This window comes from Orbicella faveolata, unplaced genomic scaffold, assembly GCF_042242905.1.
Source record: "Orbicella faveolata isolate gen_17 unplaced genomic scaffold, um_ofav_v1 contig_36, whole genome shotgun sequence".
In the NCBI taxonomy this organism is placed as follows: domain Eukaryota; kingdom Metazoa; phylum Cnidaria; class Anthozoa; order Scleractinia; family Merulinidae; genus Orbicella; species Orbicella faveolata.
In genome coordinates, this window is record NW_028301565.1 from 8,562,174 (window position 1) to 8,586,884 (window position 24,711).

Genomic DNA, 24,711 nt, shown 5'->3' on the forward strand with positions numbered 1-24,711 from the left:
GCAATTCCGAATTTAAATTACTGACAGGAGTAAACTGGTATGATCTTGCTGTGCTAGAATTGTAAGTAGCGCAAGTAATCTAATTATGTTGTGTTGTAAGCAGTGTAAGTATTAGTATTGTTAGTAGCGTCCGTATGCGTATTGTATTGTATAGTGTAAGTGTTAGTATCGTAAGTGGCGTAAGTAATAAGTTATTGTAAGTAGTGTAAGTAACTACATTAATATTGAATTGTAAGCAGTGTAAGTAGCAATTAATTTAAAAAAAAACAGAATTAAAATAGTTGTAAATTTTAGTTTTAAGTTCTTGTTTACTTCTGATAATTTTGTTCCCTAATTGATTCTAAAAAGTTAGCTCGAAGGGTGCCCTTCGCAACAAACTCTTGGAAATTAATACTTTCAACTTCCATGTCAAATGAAAGCAATTGAACTTAACAATGTAAAGCTCATGATATTTAATTCATGTGGATTACCTCTGTAAAAAAGGTATTAATTTCAATCTTCTGGATGAAAAGGGGGCTTAGTAGCTGGCTCAGGTTGCAAACCATTTTTTTCCTCCCACACAAGTATGCTTCAAGTTTATCTCAAACAAATGGCGGTCTTGTTCAATGAAGTAAGGAATCCTGGAGTTTCCAAAGTATACTGTATGTGCATGTGGCAAACAATGTAAGAAACTTTTTCCACAGATACTACTGTTGTACTTTATCCTTGTGGCGTGGGGGGGAGGAGAGGGAGGTTCTTTTAGTTCATTTAACATTGTACATTTTTCTTAAACCTTGTTCTTTACTTCCAAGTTTGCCAAAAATTTATTTACTTTGTCTCTAGAAGTGCCCCTCCCCCCCCCCCCCGATCTCCTTAGGAGGAGAACATGAACCCATACTATCCAGTGCAAACCATGTACACAGCTCCCTTAACGGTGACAGCACATCAATGTAGCCTGAAGCAGTCAGTTTCTATAAATTTTAATTACACATGGTATTCTTAATAACATTATTTCTAAAATCTACAATAACTTAAAATCTTTCCCAGTTTAACTTGGGTGATTTCTGAACTTACATGTACTTTTATTTTTCTATACTCTCCACAACCTTGCATACAGCTGGGGCCTCTGAAATATTAATTTACCAATCAGGAATCAAGAACTGGGGAAAACTATACTGTCCTGGCATCACATTTTTGTTCTTTACTTTTGTTAACCACGAACAATAAGACTTCTTTTGTGTTGCTTCATTAGGACAGTAAAGTTTTGACTGCTGCTTGTGCCACTGACACAGCCGCTGAATGCAAGAACATAGTAAAAATTAAAACCTGATTACAGCTTAACCCAGCTTAAGCCTGGCTCAAAAGAGTGAGAAATTTTCTACTTAAAAATTACGAGAGCTACAAAATTACAAGAGTTATGCACAAAAAAGTAAAGAAACCCAAAACCCAAAAGGCATTTTTCAGCACAATAAAATTTATATTTATAACTATATTTGATATAGTTTTTAAAACTTCAAAACTTAACTGTTCTAGTTTTAGGTCTTCACACATGAAATAATTACATTGTCAGTGTGTTAAAATAAAAGCTACAGATAGTGACATGTTAGAACAACTACCACATACAACTCATAGTCTTCTAATAGCCACCTGCTAGCAAAATCAATCTTTTGTTCAAAAAATCTAACCACATTTCTATTCTCGACAATCACTCCACCTGTCTGTCACAGGGGTTTTAGAGGCAAATTTGAACTGTCTAAAATAATTTGAAAGCATGTTTCCTTTCGCAAAGCAGGGCTGGAAAAAAATGCTGTGCGGTTATCAGGGACAAGTAGATTTTCCTGCAGAGCCAATAACTTTTCAATCTCACTTGCCCCATGGGCCAAGGCACAGGCAAATCAATTGCCAACTAGATAAAAAAAAAACAAACCAAGACTTGCCCAGGGCAAGCAAAATTTGAGAGCTGCTTTTCCGAAAGGCAAGCTCGAATTCACCGCACAAGATGGTCTTTCACAACATTCAAATTATTATTAACACCTCTTGACAACAGCAGCCTTGAAGCACTATGTCAACTAAATGTTGGCAAACAATCAGCTGATTATTGAGTAACATTTACCACACATTTTTGTTGAACTGACTGTATTAATCACTGGTTAGTCTGGATTCTCTAACAAAGTTAAGCCCCGGGGAAGGGGGGCTCCTATATAAAAAGGACAGTGGTGCTTGTCGTACCTTTCAGGCGTGACAAATGCGGCCCTGGTACCTCTTAGGGTATTCAGCCTCAAAGGTCCACAGCAGCAACTTTTGTGATACATTTAAGAGTGCTGAGCTGAAAAAAGAGATGACAAGAGACATTCGACAATCAACTGATTTATCGCTACATTTCAACTTAATGAAGGTGTCAAAAAAATTAAAGCCATGCCCGCAAAACAGGATCTTGGTACCTCTTAGAGGTCATGTCAAAATTTCCAACAAGGACCCCGTCCTTTTTATATAGGAGTCCATCCCCACCCCTCAGGAAGTTAAGCTACCATTCTCTAGTTCCTCCTTATCCTTAAACACAAATTCAAGAACAGTAAGACTTTAATGAATCGCTTGATTCACCATTCATAAGAGCAACTGTGTTTGTAATGCGGCTTAAAAGAGCAGCAACTGCGTCCACGTCATCCCTTAACCAAACTTGCTTTGAAAGGTATTTCTCAACAGTTGCTTCTGCCTCCTTAGGAGACAGAGTTAAACTGGGCTCTTCTGGTAAATGCACAGTAAAAATTATGGCTACGTGCTTGTGCGGTGCATTCTGATCGTCACAGTAGGAGTAAAACAATAGGGGTGATGGAAATGGGAGGAGCTCCAGACGATGAATAACTGCCACTCTGTGGTCATCTAGAAACTTTTCCTTGAAATAGTCATCCATATTTTTCTTGACCTTGTCTCCTGGATACCTTTTTTGGTCAGCTCCATCAATTCTGGCTAAATTTCTCTTGTGTCTTGGATCTAGCTTTTCAGCAAGTTTAGTGGCCAGACAATCTACCCACTCATGAGCTGGGGGCGGTGCAGCCAGCAAAAATACCAGTGGTTGTGATGGATTATTGTTTCTCAGGTGCGCCAAGCCACGGTTCTTTAAAATCTTCCAGAATCTTTCAGTCTGATTAGTAAATGATAATTGTAATTGGTCGACACCATTTCCGAAGTCTTTCACCAAGTCGAAGTCACCTTTCATTTCACGCTCAGGGGATCGATAAAAACAGATGGCAACTAGCAGACATACAATTGCACCGCTAAGACGAAATCCCACTGAATTGCGTATGTACCCTAAACCTGGTTTCGATTGGGTACCTTCCATCTCGTTAACTTTTTTGTTGTTGCTTGGTTTCTTGATCTGATCAGCAATTTCCCGCTTCTCAACTTTTTTGCTTTCTTCTGGCAACCGTAAAGCTTCACGGCCCTCATGTCCTGCTTCGTCCTTTTCTAAGTCCTCTTCAAAATTGTCCACAACCTCTTCACTTTGACTTCTTTCGACAAACACCGTTTCCCCTGTTGACTTTTTACCACTACCACTTTTATCAGAGGTTGTAGAAGCCATTGCCTTGTTCAAATCCTGTTTTTTCTCTCTAACATAGGAAAATGCCTAAAGTTTTCAAAAAGCACACAACGAGCATTTTCCCGGAAAACCATTGTTTCGTAGCTTGCTGTTGTAACAACGAAGTTCATTGGTCCATTGAAAAGACCCGACCAATTAGACTTATTTTAACATTTTTTCTTGCAAAAGGGAAGGGCTTTGTTCAAAATGGAGAAGTTTGCTCAGTTTGGGTTATCATTCGCGCTAACATTTCTATTTCTCGCGTACCTTGGAAGTAAAGTGGAAGTCTGCAATGACCAGTGGATATCACCGAACATGACTGGTCTGCAATCATCTCTCCGAAGACGTGTTTTTGGACAACATTTAGTCACAGATACCGTATTAAAGGCAGTTGTAGGGCATTTGAATAACAAGTCTCCCAGTAAAGCGTTGGCGCTTTCCTTCAATGGCTGGACAGGATCAGGAAAGAACTTTGTCAGCAAAATCGTCGCAGAGCACATTTTCAAGAGAGGGATGGAGAGTAAATTTGTTCATCAAATTATTGCCACACATGACTTCCCTCACCGATCTCATGTGGAGTTCTACAAGCATCAGCTACGCAATCTGGTGGCTAAATCCGTATCACAGTGCCCTAGGTCATTATTCATCTTTGACGAAATGGATAAAATGCCAATAGGGCTCATAGATGTCCTCAAACCTTACTTAGACCACTACACTGATGTAGAAAAGATAGACTATCGCAAAAGTATCTTCATATTTCTCAGCAACACAGGGGGTCAGCTAATAAACAGTGCTGTGCTAACCCACTGGAAGGAGGGAAAGAAAAGGAAAGACATTAAAATCAAACAGATGGACAAGGTTATTAACCTGGGAGAATTTAATAACAAGGGCGGTTTTTGGCATTCATCTCTAATTGAGAAGAATCTCATTGATTACTTCATTCCATTTATGCCGATGGAGAGATCTCACATCAAAATGTGTGCTAAGGCTGACCTAGAACAGAAAAGACACCCAGTCACTGAAGAGATCCTTAACAAGGTGGCCGACGAGCTAATCTACTTTCCAGATGACTTCAAGGTCTTTTCCCAGTCTGGTTGTAAGAAGATTTCCAGTAAAGTAGACTTTATAATGGGTTAAGGGGTAACAGAGTGTTTTAGAGTTAGTTTATTGCCGCATGCGATTCCTGTTATTACTTTATGTGAATGATGCATGAAGAGCCTGTGGGAGGCACTGGGAGAAAGGTAGAGCATCTGGAGTGCGTGGTTCCCCGTTTCATCCTAGTACACAAAAACTATGGAAATGCAAAATTTTTAATCTGTTTTTCCTGTTAATGCTGACAGTTTGCTATTGATTTGTGGGGTCAAGAGCCCTGCTTTTTCACTTCCCCTGGTCTGTTCATCCTATTGGCCAGAAAGTCAAAATAGAGCACGGATGCCAGAATCACTGTGACAACCTCCTCGTAGCTTGAAGAGAATGAATGCAGGCCAGATAAGTTATTCTATATGACATCTACAGGTCATTTGGTCTCACCCAGCCTCCTGTATTTGACGTTACCTCCTAAGACCCCACCAAAAATCCTATCTTCGGCATTAAAGATCTGGTTTTGGCCAATATGCCTTGCAGGCTGTGAGTTATGCAAATCAATAGGAAAGTCTCAGCTATTATGTAAACCAAAACAATAATCGATGCACGAAAAGCAAAATGGTCCCTACTGGATCTTAAATGTTGTCACAACCCTGTTGAATAGAAGTGGTAGTGGTAAAATTCATTGGCTGGTTCCATAAAATATCCATACCCACCCCAATGAGGATTACTGTTAGGATAGAGGACCATCAACGTCCAATGTTTGGGGCTCGAAAAAAGTGCCATCCTTTCATTTGGGATGAGTAGATTTTTTTGCTAGGTAACCTTTTATTGCCACTTGCCCAATGGACAAGGGCTCAGGGAAGTTTCCTGCCGACTAAATAAAAGAAAAGTCAACTAAGACTTGCACAGGGCAAGCAAAATTTTAAAGCTGTTTGTTGGAAGGGCAAGCTAGAATTCAAAGTTTTTCAAGCCCTGACTGTTATGTGCCATCCTCTTTATTGAAGAAAGTTGTTACAACTGCTTTTGGAAATTTCAAGGGGGAGAGAGGTCTTGAGAGCCAACATTTTATAGGATGATATGAACCAAAACACACAAAACACAACTCAATTACTGGAATTGCTACAAAAAAACCTGCAATGGGAGGAGTATGGATATTTCCTGGAACAACATATTCTAGGAAACAGGCTATTTTGTATTAAGACAATTTATTAACCAACTCTTCTCTTTGTATCACAATTAACAAAAAATGAGTAAAAGCATCCACAATCTAGATATTTTTATGACAGGAACGCATGACCACATATGACGCAAAGGCAGTTCAAAGATGAACAGTAGATAAGATTTTAGGCTTCAATCTTGCTACATACACAATATGTTATTTTCTAGCCTTAGGTCTGTGATGTTGCACCACACAGCACTGATATTAGAAGCTGGAAGTAGAGAACTCTTAACTAATTTGGAGTGTGGAAAGTTAACCCAAGTAATACCTTCTTAGTGTTTGCTAGCCAACATGTAGCTGTGTCCACCCCCAAGGAAAAATCGGACAGAGGGACCATTCCCTCCCTCCTGCTTTTCCTTGGGGGTTGTGTATGGTTACACATAGGCTTAGTGTTAGCCCTAGACGGGGAATAGGGACTGTACTAGACAAGGATACATTATTTGACTTTGATGGGATTGAAACCCAACAAAGGTCTGAAGCCATAGCCAAGCCACTGCCCCAAAACTGTCTTACATAAATTGTAGAGTACAAAGTAGTTTGTAGGAATTTTAAATAACATGAAGGTGAGCCAGGTAATCTAGAATAAGATGTTTATAATTTTCTGATGTAGATGTGCATTTCTAGGTTGCAATGTTTTTGAATTGTTCTATTGGATAGAAGCCCTCATCAAATTGGAGAAATTCAATTTCTCTGAGTTTTGAACTTTTGAAGTGTAATGTATGAAGTAGTAATCTTCAAGCATACTCAAATTATACTATTATTTTAAATTATTTTGTTTCAGTAGTCATAAACATCAGTTTTAAGCAATAAATTAAAACTAATCTGTCAATAATTCGAATTTTACTCCAACAATGGGTGAAAAACTATTTGGTATCATGTCTGGTCCATATGATAAAACATTATTAAGGAAATTTGATTATACAATCTTGTATATGAGACACTACGTCTACACTTGTAAGATGCAAAACAAAGCTATTCACCTCCCTACTTTTGTTAGTAAAGTGTTTTTAAATATAGGTTAGAAATTTTATCTTAACAATTAATTATGTAAGAGACATAATTGTAACAATGTGAAAACTAGTTTGTAACATGCAGATTAATTTTTGTTGTAGAAAATAAAAAGATGGAATAAAATAATTGAATTCTTGTTGTATTTTCCTTAAAATTTGTATTTTCTTTAAAATGAACATTATAGGCATATCTTCTCTGTCACTCCATCAAGGAATGAAAAAAAGGTCCGCAATACATACTTGGGGTTTTATGCTTAGTTTTATTCCTTTCGGTTGGAATGCTCTTTTCAAATGTCAGTATAGCGACGATAGGTTTTCCAACTGAATTGGACGACGAGCCATGTTAAATCACAATGTTTATTGATCCAATACATAAAAACTGAAAGGCAAATATAATCACTGCACTACATTGCAAACTAAATCCGATCTGAATAGACAATGAATACCTGTAGTTAAAAGTCGCATAACAATAGGGATTGATCGTCCGTGAAACTATAAACTAATTTCCTTGCATGCAAATCATAAACAAAGCCTATAAGGCGACGACAACTACATTTCAGTGTCGTTACATACCTCTATCCCGATTCTGGGGCGATGAAGAGCGAGTGTCATCGAGAGAGTTAGAACACCGTCGACATTAACCATGATCACGGGGCACGCTTCCTCACACGCGGCCCAAGCTCTAAATGTTATCCTTTTTTTCCCTTTTTATGCGAACGTTCAGGCTAACGTGACATATGGCATGTACTATTACATAACGACCGAATTTGACTACGCGAAACGTGACTCTCGCCTTGCAGCATATGGAGGTGTTGTGTTACAACGGTTTGAATTATAAAGGTTTGTATGGGAATGCAACGGCTTTGCTTGAAAAGCCAACTATTCTTATATTTTGTGGATAAAATCTACTTACCCTGTTGTAGTGTTGTATTCTTTGTTGTTTGCCAGCTCCTCACGCCGATCTAACGCGATTTCAGCGAGTTATCGTTCTGTGGGTTTCGGTCGTTATGTAATAGTACATGCCATATGTCACGTTAGCCTGAACGTTCGCATAAAAGGGGGAAAAAAAGGATAACATTGAGAGCTTGGGCCGCCTGTGGCTTCCTTTTACCTTCGGTGCGCAAAAGTTATGACGTCACTGGATGTAACGAAAGTGTAACGCAAGACACGCTACAGTCAGTATTGCTACAAGTGAGAAGGTAGACAAGTCGTGACAACTTTTAAGTGGGAAATGTACGGCAAAATACTGTTTACTTACTTACTTTATCCTCTAATTATAATTATTTTTTCGGCTCTTAGTCCTAATGGGACATAACACAACAACAATCTCTCAATTTAGCCCTATTTTGTGCTTTGTCCCATGTGAGTTTCAGCTCTCTGAACTCGGCACTGTTTACACATGTCAAGTGAACTTGTACATGTAGCGTCAAGAGGTTTTGCTGCTGTAATGACTAAGCCTGTTTAAATACATAACCAGTTGTTTTTGGAGTAGCGGGTTCCATCCAGAAAGTACAATGGGCGGCTAAGGTTTGCGTGAAAGACATGCCGCGAAGCGGCTGGACAAGACACACACTGTGCATCGTTCGGCGAGAGTATGGGATGAGGTCGCCCACTCCCACTGGGAAGATGTTTGAAAAGTAATTCCCTGAGATGCAATGTGGGGCTACTTTCAGCAAACAGTTGATGATTTTCCCACTCTTAATTATTGTTATTCTCCGATCCAGTGTTCATATAAATGTCATGGCAAAATGGTTAGGGAGGATTGACTCACTCAAGCAAATTGCTCTAAAAACAAACAAGTAGAAGATTTCAATAATTAGTTGTAACTGACTCTAGGCGCGATTACCGCAAGTTCAGAATTAAAAAATTATTAAGTGACGTCGAAGCACTGATTAAGAGCACTGGACTTCGAGTTGACTTCCAATTATTTATCTTTATTACAATATTCCAATCCTCAAAACCGTCAAACTAAAATACAAGCAAAATATCTAGTCTAAGCGACACGAAAGGACAAAGCCGAACAATAATTGGATATGATCAAAACACGAATGCAGGAAACGGCAAAACAACTAAACTAGAAATAAAACCGACCAAATGAAACTAAGAAAGGTAAAAAGATGCTTACCGATTGTCCTGTCTGTACGCCTGAGTAGTTATAAACGCGGGATCCAAAAAAACTTCGCAATAAGCGCAATAAACTTCGCAAACGCAAAACACAGACCATGCGCACAGACGACTAGTTCACGAGGTTCTGAAATACGATCTGAGGGAAACGTCAATGTCTAACCTGGACAGTTACATAAGAAGAAATATTTCATTTCAGTTTCGCCTGCCTTACTATTGTTGTTGTTGCTGGTTTTGTTTTTTTTTGTTTTCTTCTTCGGTTCTTTTTATTTGATACAATGTAAATCACACTTGCACCGTTCGTCAGGGCATTGTATCCCTAAATTGGCTCCCTGTTAATGACTTAACTTGACCAATGCCATAATGATCTTGAAATGTGTTCATACGCTCTTCGCTGACTACTTAATCTATAAATTTACTCTGTGTTCACAAATTCACACCAAAAATACTAAACAACGCGGTCAACTGAACATTTCAAGGTGCTGCTGAACCATCGCACAGCAGTCCTTCACCTACCCTGGTGCTGAGCTCTGGAATAATCTGAGAGACGCGATGTTAAATCTTCAGACTCTGTCAAAGTTTTAAGGAACAGAATTGTTTACCTACTTTTTTCTGATTAATCTGTGAATTTAATAAAAGTAAATCCAATCCAATGTATTTCACTAAGTTTTTAATGCATATTTATTACCTTAGTTACTTGGCTATTTTTTTTAGTTATTTTAGTGTTAATTTAAGGTTGCAAGAAATGTTTGCTAGATACACAATATTTAAAATAAATGTTAAGTTCAATGTGTTATCTAAGAGATGGCTTCTTTATTTTTTGTTGTTTCTTTTAACATTATGCGACATAACAAGTTTTGCCGAGGTTTAATATTTTGCTCCTTTGAACATGGCTTGCTGCAAAGGTATGTTGCCTAAATACTTAGTTCTGTTGGGACATGAAATTTGAATACTAATACGGTTTTATTACTACATCAATAAATTTCCTTGCGAGATTTCTAAGCGTCAAACAATAATGATGACAAAATTACTTTTTGTTAAACTATCCGAAGTAAGATACAAAGTGCTGCTAGTATGAAAGATAATAAGATATGCGACTAAGCACAAAGTCCATTTTACACAATTTAATTTTCATTTACAGTTCATCACAAGGAAAAACTTGTGCATGTTGCTCGGGTTTCTCTTATTAAGTTTCATGCACATGACCCTTTTGAGCCATTTAAATTTGTCTTTCCCGTATTAAAGAATGCCAAATAAGTATGTCAGAAGTGTAGCAAGGTCACATTTAAGTGTAATTCTCGGATAAATATTCAGTCTGGCAATGTAGTCATCATCGATGATTTTGGTCCTAACCCATCATTACACCTTCGATTTTGCATGAATTTTGTGGAAAATGTCATTAAAATTGTTGTTAGGGAACATAAACTCAAGAATTCCTTCCCACAAGACATTCAGAAGGCGCTTATTTAAGCTGCAGTCAAGTGGAAAGTGTCAAACACTCAACAAACTCCTGCCATTGTCACCTCTAAACCAAGGAAGCGCTTGACTTCCTCTGGAATACTACCAAAAATCTTTGTTTTGGCAGTGACTTGTGTTCTAACCTTAACATCTTTCTTTCTCTCTGGAGAGGTTTCAGCCAAAATTGCACCGGCCACTAGGAATCTCTAAACAACTTGACACATTCTGCTATCTGCTCTGCTGAAGTCAACAAGTTCACATAGTCAACAATTTTGCGATTGATTCTGTCTCCATAAGTGGTTTTGATAATTTGCCTCAGAAACACGAAAATTCAGCGCTTCAGCCATAAATTTTTGTGTTTCAAGTCAAATATTTCATCCATGAGCAACAACAGAATTCTGGGAGGAATATTGTCATCCTCCTCCAAATCAATGTCTGCATATAACTGTCTGGCATCTTCTTTCAAGTCATGTCTCTGCCCTGGCTTGTTGAAAATCTTGTGCACCCCTCCTAATACGCTGTCTGGCACAGTCTTAATCGCATGAGACATGACAACTTGGAGCCACAAGGGTATCCACCTTTCTAGCAAACTGTCCCTTCTCACGAGCATATGCTTCAGGTAACTACCACAAACAACTCAACTACTCACAACTACCACATACAACTCATAGTCTTCTCATAGCCACCTGCTAGCAAAATCAATTTTTTGTCCAAACAATCTAACCACATTTCTATTCTCGACAATCACTCCTCTACCAACTATGACTCCACCTGCCTGTCACAGGGTTTTTAGAGGCAAATTTGAACCGTCTAAAATAATTTGGAAGCACGTTTCCTTTGGCAAAGCAGGGCTGAAAAAAAGTGCTGTCCGCTTATCAAGAATAAGTAGATTTTCCTGCAGGGCCAATAACTTTTCAATCTCACTTGCCCCACGGGCCAAGGCACAGGCGAATCAATTGTCAACTAGATTAAAAAACAAAACCCAAACCAAGACTCTCCCAGGGCAAGCAAAATTTGAGAGCTCCTTTTCCGAAAGGCAAGCTCGAATTCACCGTACAAGATGGTCTTTCACAACATTCAAATTATTATTGACACCTCTTGACAACAGCAGGCTTCAAGCACTATGTCAACAAAATGTTGGCAAACAATCAGCTGATTATTGGGTAACATTTACCACACATTTTTGTTGAACTGACTGTATTAATCACTGGTTAGTCTGGATTCTCTACCAAAAAGGACAAAAAGGACAGTGGTGCATGTCGTACCTTCTAGGTGTGACAAATGTGGCCCTGGTACCTCTTAGGGTATTCAGCCTTAAAAGGTCCACAGCAGGAGCTTTTGTCATACATTTAAGAGTACTGAGCTGAAAAAGAAGATGACAAGAGACATTCGACAATCAACTGATTTATCGCTACATTTCAACTTAATGAAGGTGTCAAAAAAATTAAAGCCATGCCCGCAAAACAAGATCTTGGTACCTCTTAGAGGTCATGTCAAAATTTCCGACAAGGACCCCGTCCTTTTTATATAGGAGTCCATCCCCACCCCCCAGGGAGTTAAGCTACCATTCTCTAGTTCCTCCTTATCCTTAAACACAAATTCAAGAACAGTAAGCCTTCAATGAATCGCTTGATTCACCATTCATAAGAACAACTGTGTCTGCAATGCGGCTTAAAAGAGCAACAACTGCGTCCATGTCATTCCTTAACCAAACTTTCTTTAAAAGGTATTTCTCAACAGTTGCTTCTGCCTCCTTTGGAGACAGAGTTAAACTGGGCTCTTCTGGTCAATGCACAGTAAAGATTATGGCTACGTGCTTGTACGGTGCAGTCTGATCGTCACAGTAGGAGTAAAACAATAGGGGTGATGGAAATGGGAGGAGCTCCAGACGATGAATAACTGCCACTCTGTGGTCATCTAGAAACTTTTCCTTCAAATAGTCGTCCATAGTTTTCTTGACCTTCTCTCCTGGATACCTTTTCTGGTCAGCTCCATCAATTCTGGCTAAATTTCTCTTGTGTCTTGGATCTAGCTTTTCAGATAGTTTAGTGGCTAGACAATCTACGCACTCATGAGCTGGGGGCGATGCAGCCAGCAAAAATACCAGTGGCTGTGATGGATTATTGTTTCTCAGGTGCGCGAAGCCACGGTTCTTTAAAATCTTCCAGAATCTTTCAGTCTGATTAGTAAATGATAATTGTAATTGGTCGACACCATTTCCGAAGTCTTTCACCAAGTCGAAGTCACCTTTCATTTCACGCTCAGGGGATCGATAAAAACAGATGGCAACTAGCAGACATACAATTGCACCGCTAAGACGAAATCCCACTGAATTGCGTATGTACCCTAAACCTGGTTTCGATTGGGTACCTTCCATCTCGTTAACTTTTTTGTTGTTGCTTGGTTTCTTGATCTGATCAGCAATTTCCCGCTTCTCAACTTTTTTGCTTTCTTCTGGCAACCGTAAAGCTTCACGGCCCTCATGTCCTGCTTCGTCCTTTTCTAAGTCCTCTTCAAAATTGTCCACAACCTCTTCACTTTGACTTCTTTCGACAAACACCGTTTCCCCTGTTGACTTTTTACCACTACCACTTTTATCAGAGGTTGTAGAAGCCATTGCCTTGTTCAAATCCTGTTTTTTCTCTCTAACATAGGAAAATGCCTAAAGTTTTCAAAAAGCACACAACGAGCGTTTTCCCGGAAAACCATTGTTTCGTAGCTTGCTGTTCTAACAACGAAGTTCATTGGTCCATTGAAAAGACCCGACCAATTAGAATTATCTTAACATTTCTTCTTGGAAAAGGGAAGAGCTTTGTTCAAAATGGAGACGTCTGCAAAGCTTGGCTTATCATTCGCGCTAGCATTTTTATTTTTGGCGTACCTTGCAAGTAAAGTGGAAGTCTGCAATGACCAGTGGATATCACCGAACATGACTGGTCTGCAATCATCTCTCCGAAGACGTGTTTTTGGACAACATTTAGTCACAGATACCGTATTAAAGGCAGTTGTAGGGCATTTGAATAACAAGTCTCCCAGTAAAGCGTTGGCGCTTTCCTTCAATGGCTGGACAGGATCAGGAAAGAACTTTGTCAGCAAAATCGTCGCAGAGCACATTTTCAAGAGAGGGATGGAGAGTAAATTTGTTCATCAAATTATTGCCACACATGACTTCCCTCACCGATCTCATGTGGAGTTCGACAAGCATCAGCTACGCAATCTGGTGGCTAAATCCGTATCGGAGTGCCCCAGGTCATTATTCATCTTTGACGAAATGGATAAAATGCCAATAGGGCTCATAGATGTCCTCAAACCTTACTTAGACCACTACACTGATGTAGAAAAGATAGACTATCGCAAAAGTATCTTCATATTTCTCAGCAACACAGGGGGTCAGCTAATAAACAGTGCTGTGCTAACCCACTGGAAGGAGGGAAAGAAAAGGAAAGACATTAAAATCAAACAGATGGACAACGTTGTTAACCTTGGAGAATTTAATGACAAAGGCGGATTTTGGCACTCATCTTTAATTGAAAAGAATCTCATTGATTACTTCATTCCATTTATGCCATTGGAGAGATCCCACATCAAAATGTGTGCTAAAGCCGACCTACAACAGAAAAGACACCCAGTCACTGAAGAGATCCTCAACAAGGTGGCCGACGAGCTAATCTACTTTCCAGATGACTTCAAGGTCTTTTCCCAGTCTGGTTGTAAGAAGATTTCCAGTAAAGTAGACTTTATAATGGGTTAAGGTAACAGAGTGTTTTAGAGTTAGTTTATTGCCGCATGTGATACCTGTTATTACTTGATGTGAATGATGCATGAAGAGCCTCTGGGAGGCACTGGGAGAAAGTTGGAGCATCTGGAGTGCGTGGTTCCCAGTTTCATCCTAGTACACAAAAACTATGGAAATGAAAAATTATTAATCTGTTTTTCCTGTTAATGCTGACAGTTTGCTATTGATTTGTGGGGTCGACGGCCCTGCTTTTCCTCTTCCCGTGGTCTTTTCATCCCATCGGCCATAAAGTCAAGTTAGAGCAGGGATGCCAGAATCACTGTGACAACCTCCTAATAGCTTGAAGAGAATGAATGCAGGCCAGATAAGTTATTCTATATGACATCTATAGGTCATTTGGTCTCAACCAGCCTCCTGTATTTGACGTTACCTCGTGAGACCCCACCAAAAATCCTATCTTCAGCATTAAAGATCTAGTTTTGGCCAATATGCCTTGCAGGCTGTGAGTTATGGAAATCAGTAGAAAAGTCTCCGCTATTATGTAAACCAAAACAATAACCCATGTGCGAAAAGCATGATGGTCCCTACTGGAACTTACTGGAACTTAAACGGTAGTTTAAGTGGTAGTGGTAAAATTCATTGGCTGGTTCCATAAAATATCCATACCCACCCCAATGAGGATTACTGTTAGGATAGAGGACCATTAATGTCCACTGTTTGGGACTCGAAAAAAGAACCATCCTTTCATTCAGGATAAGTAGATTTTTCTGCTAGGTAACTTTTTATTGTCACTTGCCCAATGGACAAGGGCCCAGGCCAGTTGTCTGCCAACTAAATAAAAAGAAAAGTCAACTAAGACTTCCACAGGGCAAGGAAAATTTGAAAGCTGCTTGTCCGAAGGGCAAGCTAGAATTCAAAGTTTTTCAAGCCCTGACTTTTATGTGCCATCCTCTTCAATTAACGAAAGTTGTTACTACTGCTTTTTGAAATTCGAAGGGGGAGAGAGGTCTTGAAAGCCAAAATTTTATAGGATGATATGAACCAAAACACAATTACCGGAATTGCTACAAAGATGGGTTTGAGGGGAGGAGTCAAACTAAAAAAACCTGCAATGGGAGGAGTATGGATATTTTCTGGAACAACATATTCTAGAAAAAAGGCTATTTTGTATTAAGACAATTTATCAACCAACCCTTCTCTTTGCATCACAATTAACAAAAAATGAATAAAAGCATCCACAATCTAGATATTTTTATATGTTCTTTTCTAGCCTTAGGTCTGTAATGTTGAACCACACAGCACTGGTACTAGAAGCTGAAAGTAGAGAACTCTTAAGTAATTTGGAGTGTGGGAAGTTAACCCAAGTAATTCCTTCTTACTGTTTGCTAGCCAACATGTAGCTGTGTCCACCCCCAAGGAAAAATGGGACAGAGGGACCATTCCCTCCCTCCAGTTTTTCCTTGGGGGTTGTGTATGGTTACACATAGGCTTAGTGTTAACCCTAGACGGGGAATAGGGACTACACTAGACAAGGATACATTATTTGACCTTGATGGGATGAAAGCCCAACAAAGGTCTGAGGCCATAGGCTAAGGGGTATACTTGAGAACTATGGCAAAGTTTCCCACAATGCATGCTGAGCTAGACAGACCAATAACTTCTTGACTTTTTCTCACTTTGGCTTTTAAAGAAACCTTGAAGTGTTTGGAGAAGTATTATGCAAAATCTGTTTTATAGTCGTGTTGCTATGTCAATTGAATTAGTGTTGTTCAAAGCTTAGTTCACAGTACAAGCTAAGCAAGCCAATGCCCTAAAATGTGTTACATAAATTTTAGAGTACAAAGTAGTTCGTAGGAGTTTTAGATAAGATGAAGGTGAGTGAGGTAAACTAGAATAAGATGTTTATAATGTTCTGATGTAGATGTGCATTTCTAGGTTGCAATGTTTTTTAATTGTTCTATTGGAATAGAAGCCCTCATCAAATTGGAGAAATTCAATTTCTCTGAGTTTTGAACTTTTGAAGTGTAATGTACGAAGTAGTAATGTTCAAGCATACGCAAATTATACTACTATTTTAAATTATTTTGTTTCAGTCATAAGCATCTGTTTTAAGCAATAATTTAAAACTAATATGTTAATAATTCAAATTTTACTCCAACAATGGATGAAAAACTATTTGGTAGCATGTCTGGCCCATATGATAAAACATTATTAAGGAAATTTGATTATACAACCTTGTATATGAGATACTACATCTACACTTGTAAGATGCAAAACAAAGCTATTCACCTCCCTACTTTTGTTAGTAAAGTGTTTTTAAATATAGCTTAGAAATTTTATCTTAAAAATTAATTAGATCCCCATAATAATGTAAGAGACAGATAATTGTAACAATGTAAAAACTACTTTGTAACAATGTAAATACTTTTAAACACATGCAGATAATAAAGTGTTATATATATATATATATATATATATAAACAAACTACAAAGAAATCCAGTAACTCATACAGTGTAATCCAAACAGTAAAATTAGTTATGTTTACTCCCTTATGCCATTAATGATGAGGAAAGAGGTGCTAACATAAGAAAGCTACTAACGTATTAATATTTGTTGTAGAAAATATAAAGTTTGGATAAAATAATTGAATTCTTGTTGTATTTTCCTTAAAATTTGTATTTTCTTTAAAATGAACATTATAGACATATTGTAATGAACACTATATCGAGGCTTCTCTAATTAAGTGAGTAATCTTAACTCTTTCTGATTCGCCAATTTGTTGCTTAGCAATGACGTCATCCGTTTTTACACGTGGACGTATATAGATAGTGTTAGCGACATATTCCCGCCAGTAGTTCAAGTTTCAGTTATCGTGCGTGCACAGTACGTGTTTTCAAGTAAATTAAGTTTTAAGCTACCCTTGACTATTTAGAGTGCAAGCGGGAACCGATGTGTAAGTACAAACTATTTTCTATGCTTGCTTTTTAGTATAAGTTTCAAGTTTTGACGTTTTTAACCTTAAGTACCTTCAGTCTCGGTTTTTTTATACAACAGCCTATTGTACTAAGTCCAACACGTGGCAGAGCCCCAGTTTTCAAAGTTTTTATTTCATCTTGTTTTTAGCGATAGATCTTTATAGTTCACACTCCCCCTAGCTTAGGTTCCTATTTAGCAACTGTCCTATAAGAATCTCTGGTAATTCAGTTAAGTCCTTTCCTTGCTAGTAAATTCCCACATCGCTTTCAGTGGCGCTCACGCAAGCACGTTTTTATCACATCGTACAATTTTATTGCTTTCAAGTTTTTAGAGTGTTGTCATTTATTGTATTAGGACAGTTAGCAGTATGCGTATCTGCTTGGGATCACTGATGATTTTAATTGTATCTTTACTGAGAAGTTTCACTGGAAGTATTGTCATATCGCAGTTATGATTGGAATGTTTGCTATTATTGTTTCGTGACTCTTGTCATCTTGTAATCTTCTATTATCTAGTAATTAGTTTATTCATTACATTATATTTCAGTTTACGTTCGATTATCGTCAATTAAATCACCGTCAATCACAGCTGATTTTCCGTGATCTCTGGCTTTATTCGATTAGTAAAGCATCTCCCACACACGCTAGTCTCATCGCGACAAGTTGTCTAGCAAGTGACAATTCAGCCTTTCAACAGTCGCTGTGAACCTGACGTTACAGTAAAACATCGTGGCTTGTTCTAAATTCGTCATCGGTATTTCGTGACAAACAATGAGTATCGCATCCGCACCTGAAGATCTGGCGTCGTTTCTTGACGAAGACACTGATGGAGACCGAGAAAATGTCGTGCCCATTGCCCAGTCAGAACTCAATGTCAAAATTTCAAAGCGAAAACAGAAGTTCTCAGAGAAGGGAAAGAGCTTTCTAAAGGAATTGAGAGCAAAAAGAAAAGAAACAGCTTTCCGAAATCTTAAAAGAAAATTAGATCACATTAAGAAACTACGTGAAGATCCCCAAACGGAATTAGAAGTTTTGGAAGTCGAACGCAATGAATTAGATTCTCTAAAAGATGTCTTTAATCAAGCGTGCTACACATACGAAAGTCTGCTGGATAGTCCCGCAGAAAAGGAAGAATCCTATCAGTGGTATGACGTGAGAGATCGAGAATTTACTGAACAAAGAATGAAGCTTTGTGAACAAATCCAGCGCCTTGAAAAAGGATCGCTTTTCACCAAATCTAGCGCCTCGTCGAGCCATAGATCAAAAGTAAGATCCAAGTCATCTAAAGGGTCGACTAGGTCCTCTTCGCGTTCCGTTTCACAAGCTAGAGCGGACGCCGCAGCAAAGGCAGCTAAAGTCAAAATAGAAATGGAATTTCTGGAAAGGGAAAATGAACTCAGGCGCATTCAACTAGAAAAGGAGTATGCGCTCGCAAAGGCAGAAGAAAGTGCGTTCAAAGAAATTCTAGATGAAGAATATAAATTAAACACGCAAACAAAACAGGAAATTAAACTCGAGGACAAGGAGATAAGCCCCCAACAACCAACAGCCGTCACGACAAGAATTGCAAAACAGGAAATGAACACCAACAACCCTCCTTTTGTGCCTAACACGATTCCAGACAACTTTGGCCAGCAACCAGCAAACAATATACCGAACTTTGAACCATCATCTAGTATAAGTTTCGCCCTTAACCAACTGGTCAACCTTCAAGCCCAACAAACGCAATTAAGCTCAGCGTTAATCAATCAACAAAGGACCTTTCACCTCCCCGTTAAGGAGCCTCCGACATTTTCCGGCAACTCATTCGAATATCCGGCTTTCGTGACCGCATTTGATAGTATTATCGCCGCCAACGTCCCCGCTGATAAGGACAAATTGTTCTTCTTAGAAAAATACACGACCGGCAAGGCCAACGAGGTGGTTAAAGGTTTCCTAGCGACAAACTCTGAAACCGCATACAGCGAAGCCCGGAAACTGCTCGATCAGCGTTTTGGAAACCCTGTGGTGGTAGCCGAAGACTACAAAAAGAAACTTAGAGGTTGGCGACAGATCAGTGATGGTGATAGTAAAGGACTGGAGGAATTCTCTGACTTTTTGGTGCGCTGTGAAGAGGCTATGAAGACTATGAAATCTATGTCGGAGCTGGATTCCACTCAGATCCTACAGTCGATCTCCGCCAAGTTGCCGTCGTACTCGGGCGTCAAGTGGTGTAGGTCCGCTCATGAAACTCAGGTAAAGGGAAAGAGACTCGTGGGTTTTACGGACTTTGTCAAGTTTGTCAAACAAGAAGCCGAAGTAGCAAACGACCCGATCTTTTCTCCAGACGTACTTAAGAGAGAAAGGAAAAGGAACGGCCCGGTTAGAGACAACACCCGTGGCACAAGGTCGAGGTATCAAGGTGGAATCAATCCAAGTCAATCATTGGCCACTTCTACCACTCCAGTAGGCCATTCTGAACAGACACAATCAGCAGCCACATCGGGGCGCGAACAGTCCTGCCCAGCCTGCAATGGCAAACATACAATAGTGAAGTGCAGCAATTTCACCAAGGCTACTGCAGACAAGAGGTTGGATCTCATCATCGAGAAACGCCTATGCTTCAGATGTTTCAGAGCGGGTCACGTTTCCGCTGACTGCACATCCAAGCAAACCTGTGGTGAGTGCGGAAAGCGTCACAACACCTTGCTACACGGAGCGACTCTAAAGTCAAAGACACGCAGCGAGCAAACTCCGCCAAGCGCTCAGTCGTCACGCAATCCACCCCAACCCATGCAACCAGACCACGCTGCCGAGTCTGCTCACTCAAACGCTGCCAGCGTCTCCCACAGTTCTGTCGGTACATCGAACGCCATCATCATGTGTCGAATCGTGCCTGTAGTCCTGTACCATAAGGATAATCCCAGCAAAGAAATTAAAACGTACGCACTCTTGGATGACGCTAGTGACACGACGTTCGTGACAAATAAGGTAAAGAGCGAGCTTGGAGTTGAAGGAGTCGACACAAGTCTCAATTTAAGCACAATGCACGGCCGCAAAGTAATCCCTGTATCCCGTATCGACGGATTGATAGTAGAGCGCCCCGACAGACGCGCGCAGGTCGAACTCCCTAAGGCGTATGCAAGAGACATAATCCCATCCAGAAAGGACCAAATCCCAACCCCAGCAGTAGCAGACAAGTGGCAACACCTGAAGAAAATAAGGGACAAAATACCTCCGCTAGACGAAAACCTCGACGTTGGAATACTGATCGGATCCAACTGCCCGAAGGCGATTAAACCAAAGGAAGTGATAACTGGTAAAAGCGAAGATCCATACGCAGTCCGAACACTCCTTGGTTGGTGCATAGTCGGACCGGCCAGTCTTTCAGAGACCCCCCTAGACGAAGACGGTGTAGCAACGTGCAACAGGATTATAGCACATGAGAACACGCCTGAAACAAGCCACGTTAGTTTCATCCTGGAAGACAAGACAAAGGAGGTTCTAAACCCCTGCTATGTAAATCAAATGTTTGAGATGGACTTTGCGGAAAATAAGCACATGGCTCAGCAAAGTCTCTCCAAGGAAGACAAGAGGTTTCTAAACATCGCAGAGACGCGCATACACAGACGTGACGACGGCCACTACGAACTTCCACTCCCGTTGAAGGAAAGCTTCAAAGGTCTCCCTAACAACAGAGATGACGCTGTCCGACGCATGTACCACCTCAAGAAACGGTTTACGTCGCCGAGTAACAAAGAATACAAAGAAGAGTACATGAAGTTCATGGGAGACATGATTGAAAACGGCTACGCCGAAAGGGTTCCGAGTGATGCTGAGGCGAAGTCCGGCATGACCTTTTACATTAATCATCACGGTACAAGACATCCGAAGAAAAGGAAGTTAAGAATAGTCTTTAATTGCAGCCAAGAATACAATGGGGAATCCCTGAACAAGAATCTGTTGCAAGGTCCTCTACTGACCAACAACCTTACTGGTGTCTTGTTGAGATTCCGACAAGAACCCGTTGCCGTGACATGTGACATTGAGGGCATGTTCCATCAAGTCCACGTCAATCCCGAGCACCGTGACCTGCTTCGCTTCCTCTGGTGGGAGGAGAATGATCTTTCTAAAGATCCTGTAGACTATCGCATGACAGTCCACCTGTTCGGCGCGACGTCATCACCAAGCTGCGCCAACTTTGCACTCAAGCAAACCGCGAATGACTTCGAGGGAGAATACGGTGAACAAGCAGCCAACTTCGTGCGAAACGATTTCTATGTAGATGACGGCTTGAAGTCAGTCGCTACAGCAGCGTCAGCAGTAGAACTGGTGAAAAATGTAAAAGCCATGTGCCACCAAGGAGGATTCAATCTTCACAAGTTCTTGTCCAACAGCAAAGAGGTAATCAAGAACATCCCCGAGAGTGACAGGGCAGAGGGAGTTAAAGAGATAGACCTAGACCTGGACGAACTTCCCTTAGAACGCACACTAGGAGTTCAATGGCGCGTCGAATCTGACAGCTTCGAATTCAGCGTCGTCCTGCAAGACAAACCATGCACGAGACGAGGTATCCTGTCGACCGTAAGCTCTATATATGACCCTATAGGTTTTGTAGCCCCCCTGATGCTTCAAGGAAAGTCAATACTGCAAGAGTTATGCAGTCTCCATTTGGACTGGGACGATCCAATACCAGAAGACACGAAGATGAGATGGGAGAAATGGAGAATGGAACTGATGAAACTACAGAACATCACGATTCCTCGGTGTTACAAGCCTAACGATTTCGGTCAAGTCGTCAGAGCAGAGCTGCACCATTTCAGTGACGCAAGCGTCCGGGGCTATGGCCAGTGTAGCTATTTACGTCTCGTAGATGATGCAAACAAGGTCCACTGCGCTTTCGTGATGGGAAAATCGCGAGTAGCTCCTCTCAAACCTGTAACCATCCCGAGACTCGAGCTAACCGCCGCTGTTTGTTCCGTACGGATAAGTCAACAGATTCATCGTGAGCTAGAATACCGGATCGATGAGGACTTCTTCTGGACGGACAGCAAAGTTGTACTTGGGTACATAAGTAATGAAAGCAGACGTTTTCATGTATTCGTCTCTAACAGAGTACAAGAGATACAAGACAGTACCCATAGAAGCCAATGGCGGTATGTTGACACTAAACAGAACCCAGCAGATGAAGCGTCACGTGGAATGAAGACCGATGAGCTCCGAGATTCGCGGTGGATTCTGGGACCAGAGATGTTATGGAAGGAAGAAGGCGAATGGCTGAACGATGACGAACAAGAACATAACTTGAAGTACGACGACCCAGAGGTCAAGAAATCCGTCGCCATGGCATCATCCTTAGTCGATCAAAGAATGGCCACCCTAGAAGAGAGAATCGAGCGTTTTTCTGATTGGTACCGAGCCCGGCGAGCAGTAGCACTCTGTTCGAAGTACATCCAGAAACTAAGGAAACGCGTGAACAAAGAACCAAGCGAAGTGGTCCAAGTGTCAGCTGAAGATTTGGAGGAGGCCGGAAGGTCAATCATTCACGCCGTGCAGTCTAAGGCCTTTCAAGGCGAGTTTAAGTTACCTGCAAGGGAAACAGAAGAACAGGGATCCTTCCCGAAGCAGAAAACTGCGAAGTTACGCAGTTCAATCAACAAGTTAGATCCGTTCATCGATGAATACGGAGTCCTACGCGTTGGCGGCCGCCTCAAGCATGCAGATCTCTCAGACAAGGTGAAGCATCCAGTAATCCTACCCAAAGGCAGCCACGTGACCAGCCTTATAATTAAGTACTACCACGAGCGCAGCAAACACCAAGGCAAAGGAATAACGCTCAACGAGATTCGATCCCGCGGTTTTTGGATCATTGGAGGATCGTCCGCTGTGAGCAACGTCATTGCTTCCTGTGTGACATGTAGGAAGCTGCGAGGTGCCGTTATTGAGCAGAAGATGTCTGACCTTCCCGAGGACCGACTAGAAAGCTGCCCACCCTTCACATATTGCGGCGTAGACTACTTTGGCCCATTCACGATTAAACAAGGGCGCAAGGAGCTAAAACGCTATGGAGTCCTATTCACTTGTATGTCGTCAAGAGCTATCCATCTGGAGACTGCAGCCTCGCTGGACACAGACTCCTTCATAAACGCGTTGAGACGCTTCCTAAGTCGTAGGGGTCCAGTGAGACAGCTAAGAAGCGACAATGGAACAAATTTCGTAGGAGCTCGTCGAGAACTCAAAGAAGCTTTAGAAGAAATGAATGATAGCCGTATTAAGGAAGAACTCCTAAAGTCACAGTGTGACTGGATCAAATTCGAGATGAACGTTCCAGCCGCAAGCCACATGGGCGGAGTATGGGAGAGGCAAATAAGGACGGTGCGCTCAATCCTATCCTCACTTCTCTCTAACAATGGTACACAGCTGGACGATGAGTCCCTGAGGACGCTAATGTGCGAGGCGGAAGCGATAGTCAACAGCCGCCCCCTCACCACCAATCACCTTTCAGACCCAGATTCGCCAGAACCGCTAACCCCTAATCACTTGCTGACAATGAAATCTAAGGTTCTACTCTCACCACCCGGAAAATTCGAGCCAGCTGACATGTACACCCGCAAACGCTGGAGACGTGTGCAACACTTCGTCAACGAATTCTGGACCCGCTGGCGAAAAGAGTATTTACTAAGTCTTCAGGAACGACAGAAGTGGACGCGGCCTCGTCGAAATCTACGTGTCGGCGATGTCGTGATGGTTAAGGACACCAACCTTCCACGGAATGCATGGCAACCCGCCCGCGTCGCCACGGTCTACCCAAGCCAGGATGGTCAAGTCCGCAAAGTTCAAGTGGCTCTACCAGATGCCTGCCTGGACAAGAAAGGAAGGAGGTCAGGACCCATGCGGTATCTGGAGAGACCGGTACAGAAACTGGTACTTCTTGTGCCATCCCCTGAGTAAAGACCGGAGTAGTCCCGGCCGAGGAGCCTGCTGCCAACCATGAACTGTGATATTAATTTTCATGATAAATATAGCTTATGAACATTGTAGACATTGAACATTAGTTAGTTACATAAACAGCGATTAGTGAAATATCTGGATATTTCAGGGGAGCCATGTAATGAACACTATATCGAGGCTTCTCTAATTAAGTGAGTAATCTTAACTCTTTCTGATTCGCCAATTTGTTGCTTAGCAATGACGTCATCCGTTTTTACACGTGGACGTATATAGATAGTGTTAGCGACATATTCCCGCCAGTAGTTCAAGTTTCAGTTATCGTGCGTGCACAGTACGTGTTTTCAAGTAAATTAAGTTTTAAGCTACCCTTGACTATTTAGAGTGCAAGCGGGAACCGATGTGTAAGTACAAACTATTTTCTATGCTTGCTTTTTAGTATAAGTTTCAAGTTTTGACGTTTTTAACCTTAAGTACCTTCAGTCTCGGTTTTTTTATACAACAGCCTATTGTACTAAGTCCAACACGTGGCAGAGCCCCAGTTTTCAAAGTTTTTATTTCATCTTGTTTTTAGCGATAGATCTTTATAGTTCACACTCCCCCTAGCTTAGGTTCCTAT

General features: G+C 40.9%; 3 protein-coding genes and 3 pseudogenes across 4 annotated transcripts in view; 3 read left to right on the plus strand and 3 right to left on the minus strand.

Moving 5' to 3' along the window:
- The window catches only part of LOC149102169 (torsin-1A-interacting protein 1-like), a 150,894-nt gene that overhangs the window by 28,774 nt on the left and 97,409 nt on the right, over positions 1-24,711 (minus strand). The gene's annotated exons all lie outside the window — the stretch shown is intronic.
- LOC149102174 (torsin-1A-interacting protein 1-like) lies at positions 944-3,772 on the minus strand. Its single transcript, XM_089274692.1, has one exon. It carries the CDS (start codon positions 3,557-3,559, stop codon positions 2,543-2,545), a length of 1,017 nt encoding a protein of 338 aa, XP_089130818.1. The 5' UTR covers positions 3,560-3,772; the 3' UTR covers positions 944-2,542.
- LOC149102173 (torsin-1A-interacting protein 1-like) lies at positions 944-13,270 on the minus strand (annotated as a pseudogene). Its single transcript, XR_016202341.1, has 2 exons — positions 11,719-13,270; positions 944-2,305 (listed from the first exon to the last, which is right to left on the minus strand). The product of XR_016202341.1 is annotated as a torsin-1A-interacting protein 1-like (transcript).
- Positions 3,718-7,003, plus strand: LOC149102175 (torsin-1A pseudogene; annotated as a pseudogene).
- On the plus strand, positions 13,275-16,485 carry LOC149102176 (torsin-1A pseudogene; annotated as a pseudogene).
- Positions 17,937-24,095, plus strand: LOC110044037 (uncharacterized). Its single transcript, XM_020749558.2, has one exon. The coding sequence runs from the start codon at positions 17,937-17,939 to the stop codon at positions 24,093-24,095; it is 6,159 nt and encodes a 2,052-aa protein (XP_020605217.2).

Coding starts and splice junctions, on each gene's coding strand:
- LOC149102174 (XM_089274692.1), bottom strand. CDS start 3,559: ATGGCTTCTACAACCTCTGATAAAAGTGGTAGTGGTAAAAAGTCAACA.
- LOC110044037 (XM_020749558.2), top strand. CDS start 17,937: ATGAGTATCGCATCCGCACCTGAAGATCTGGCGTCGTTTCTTGACGAA.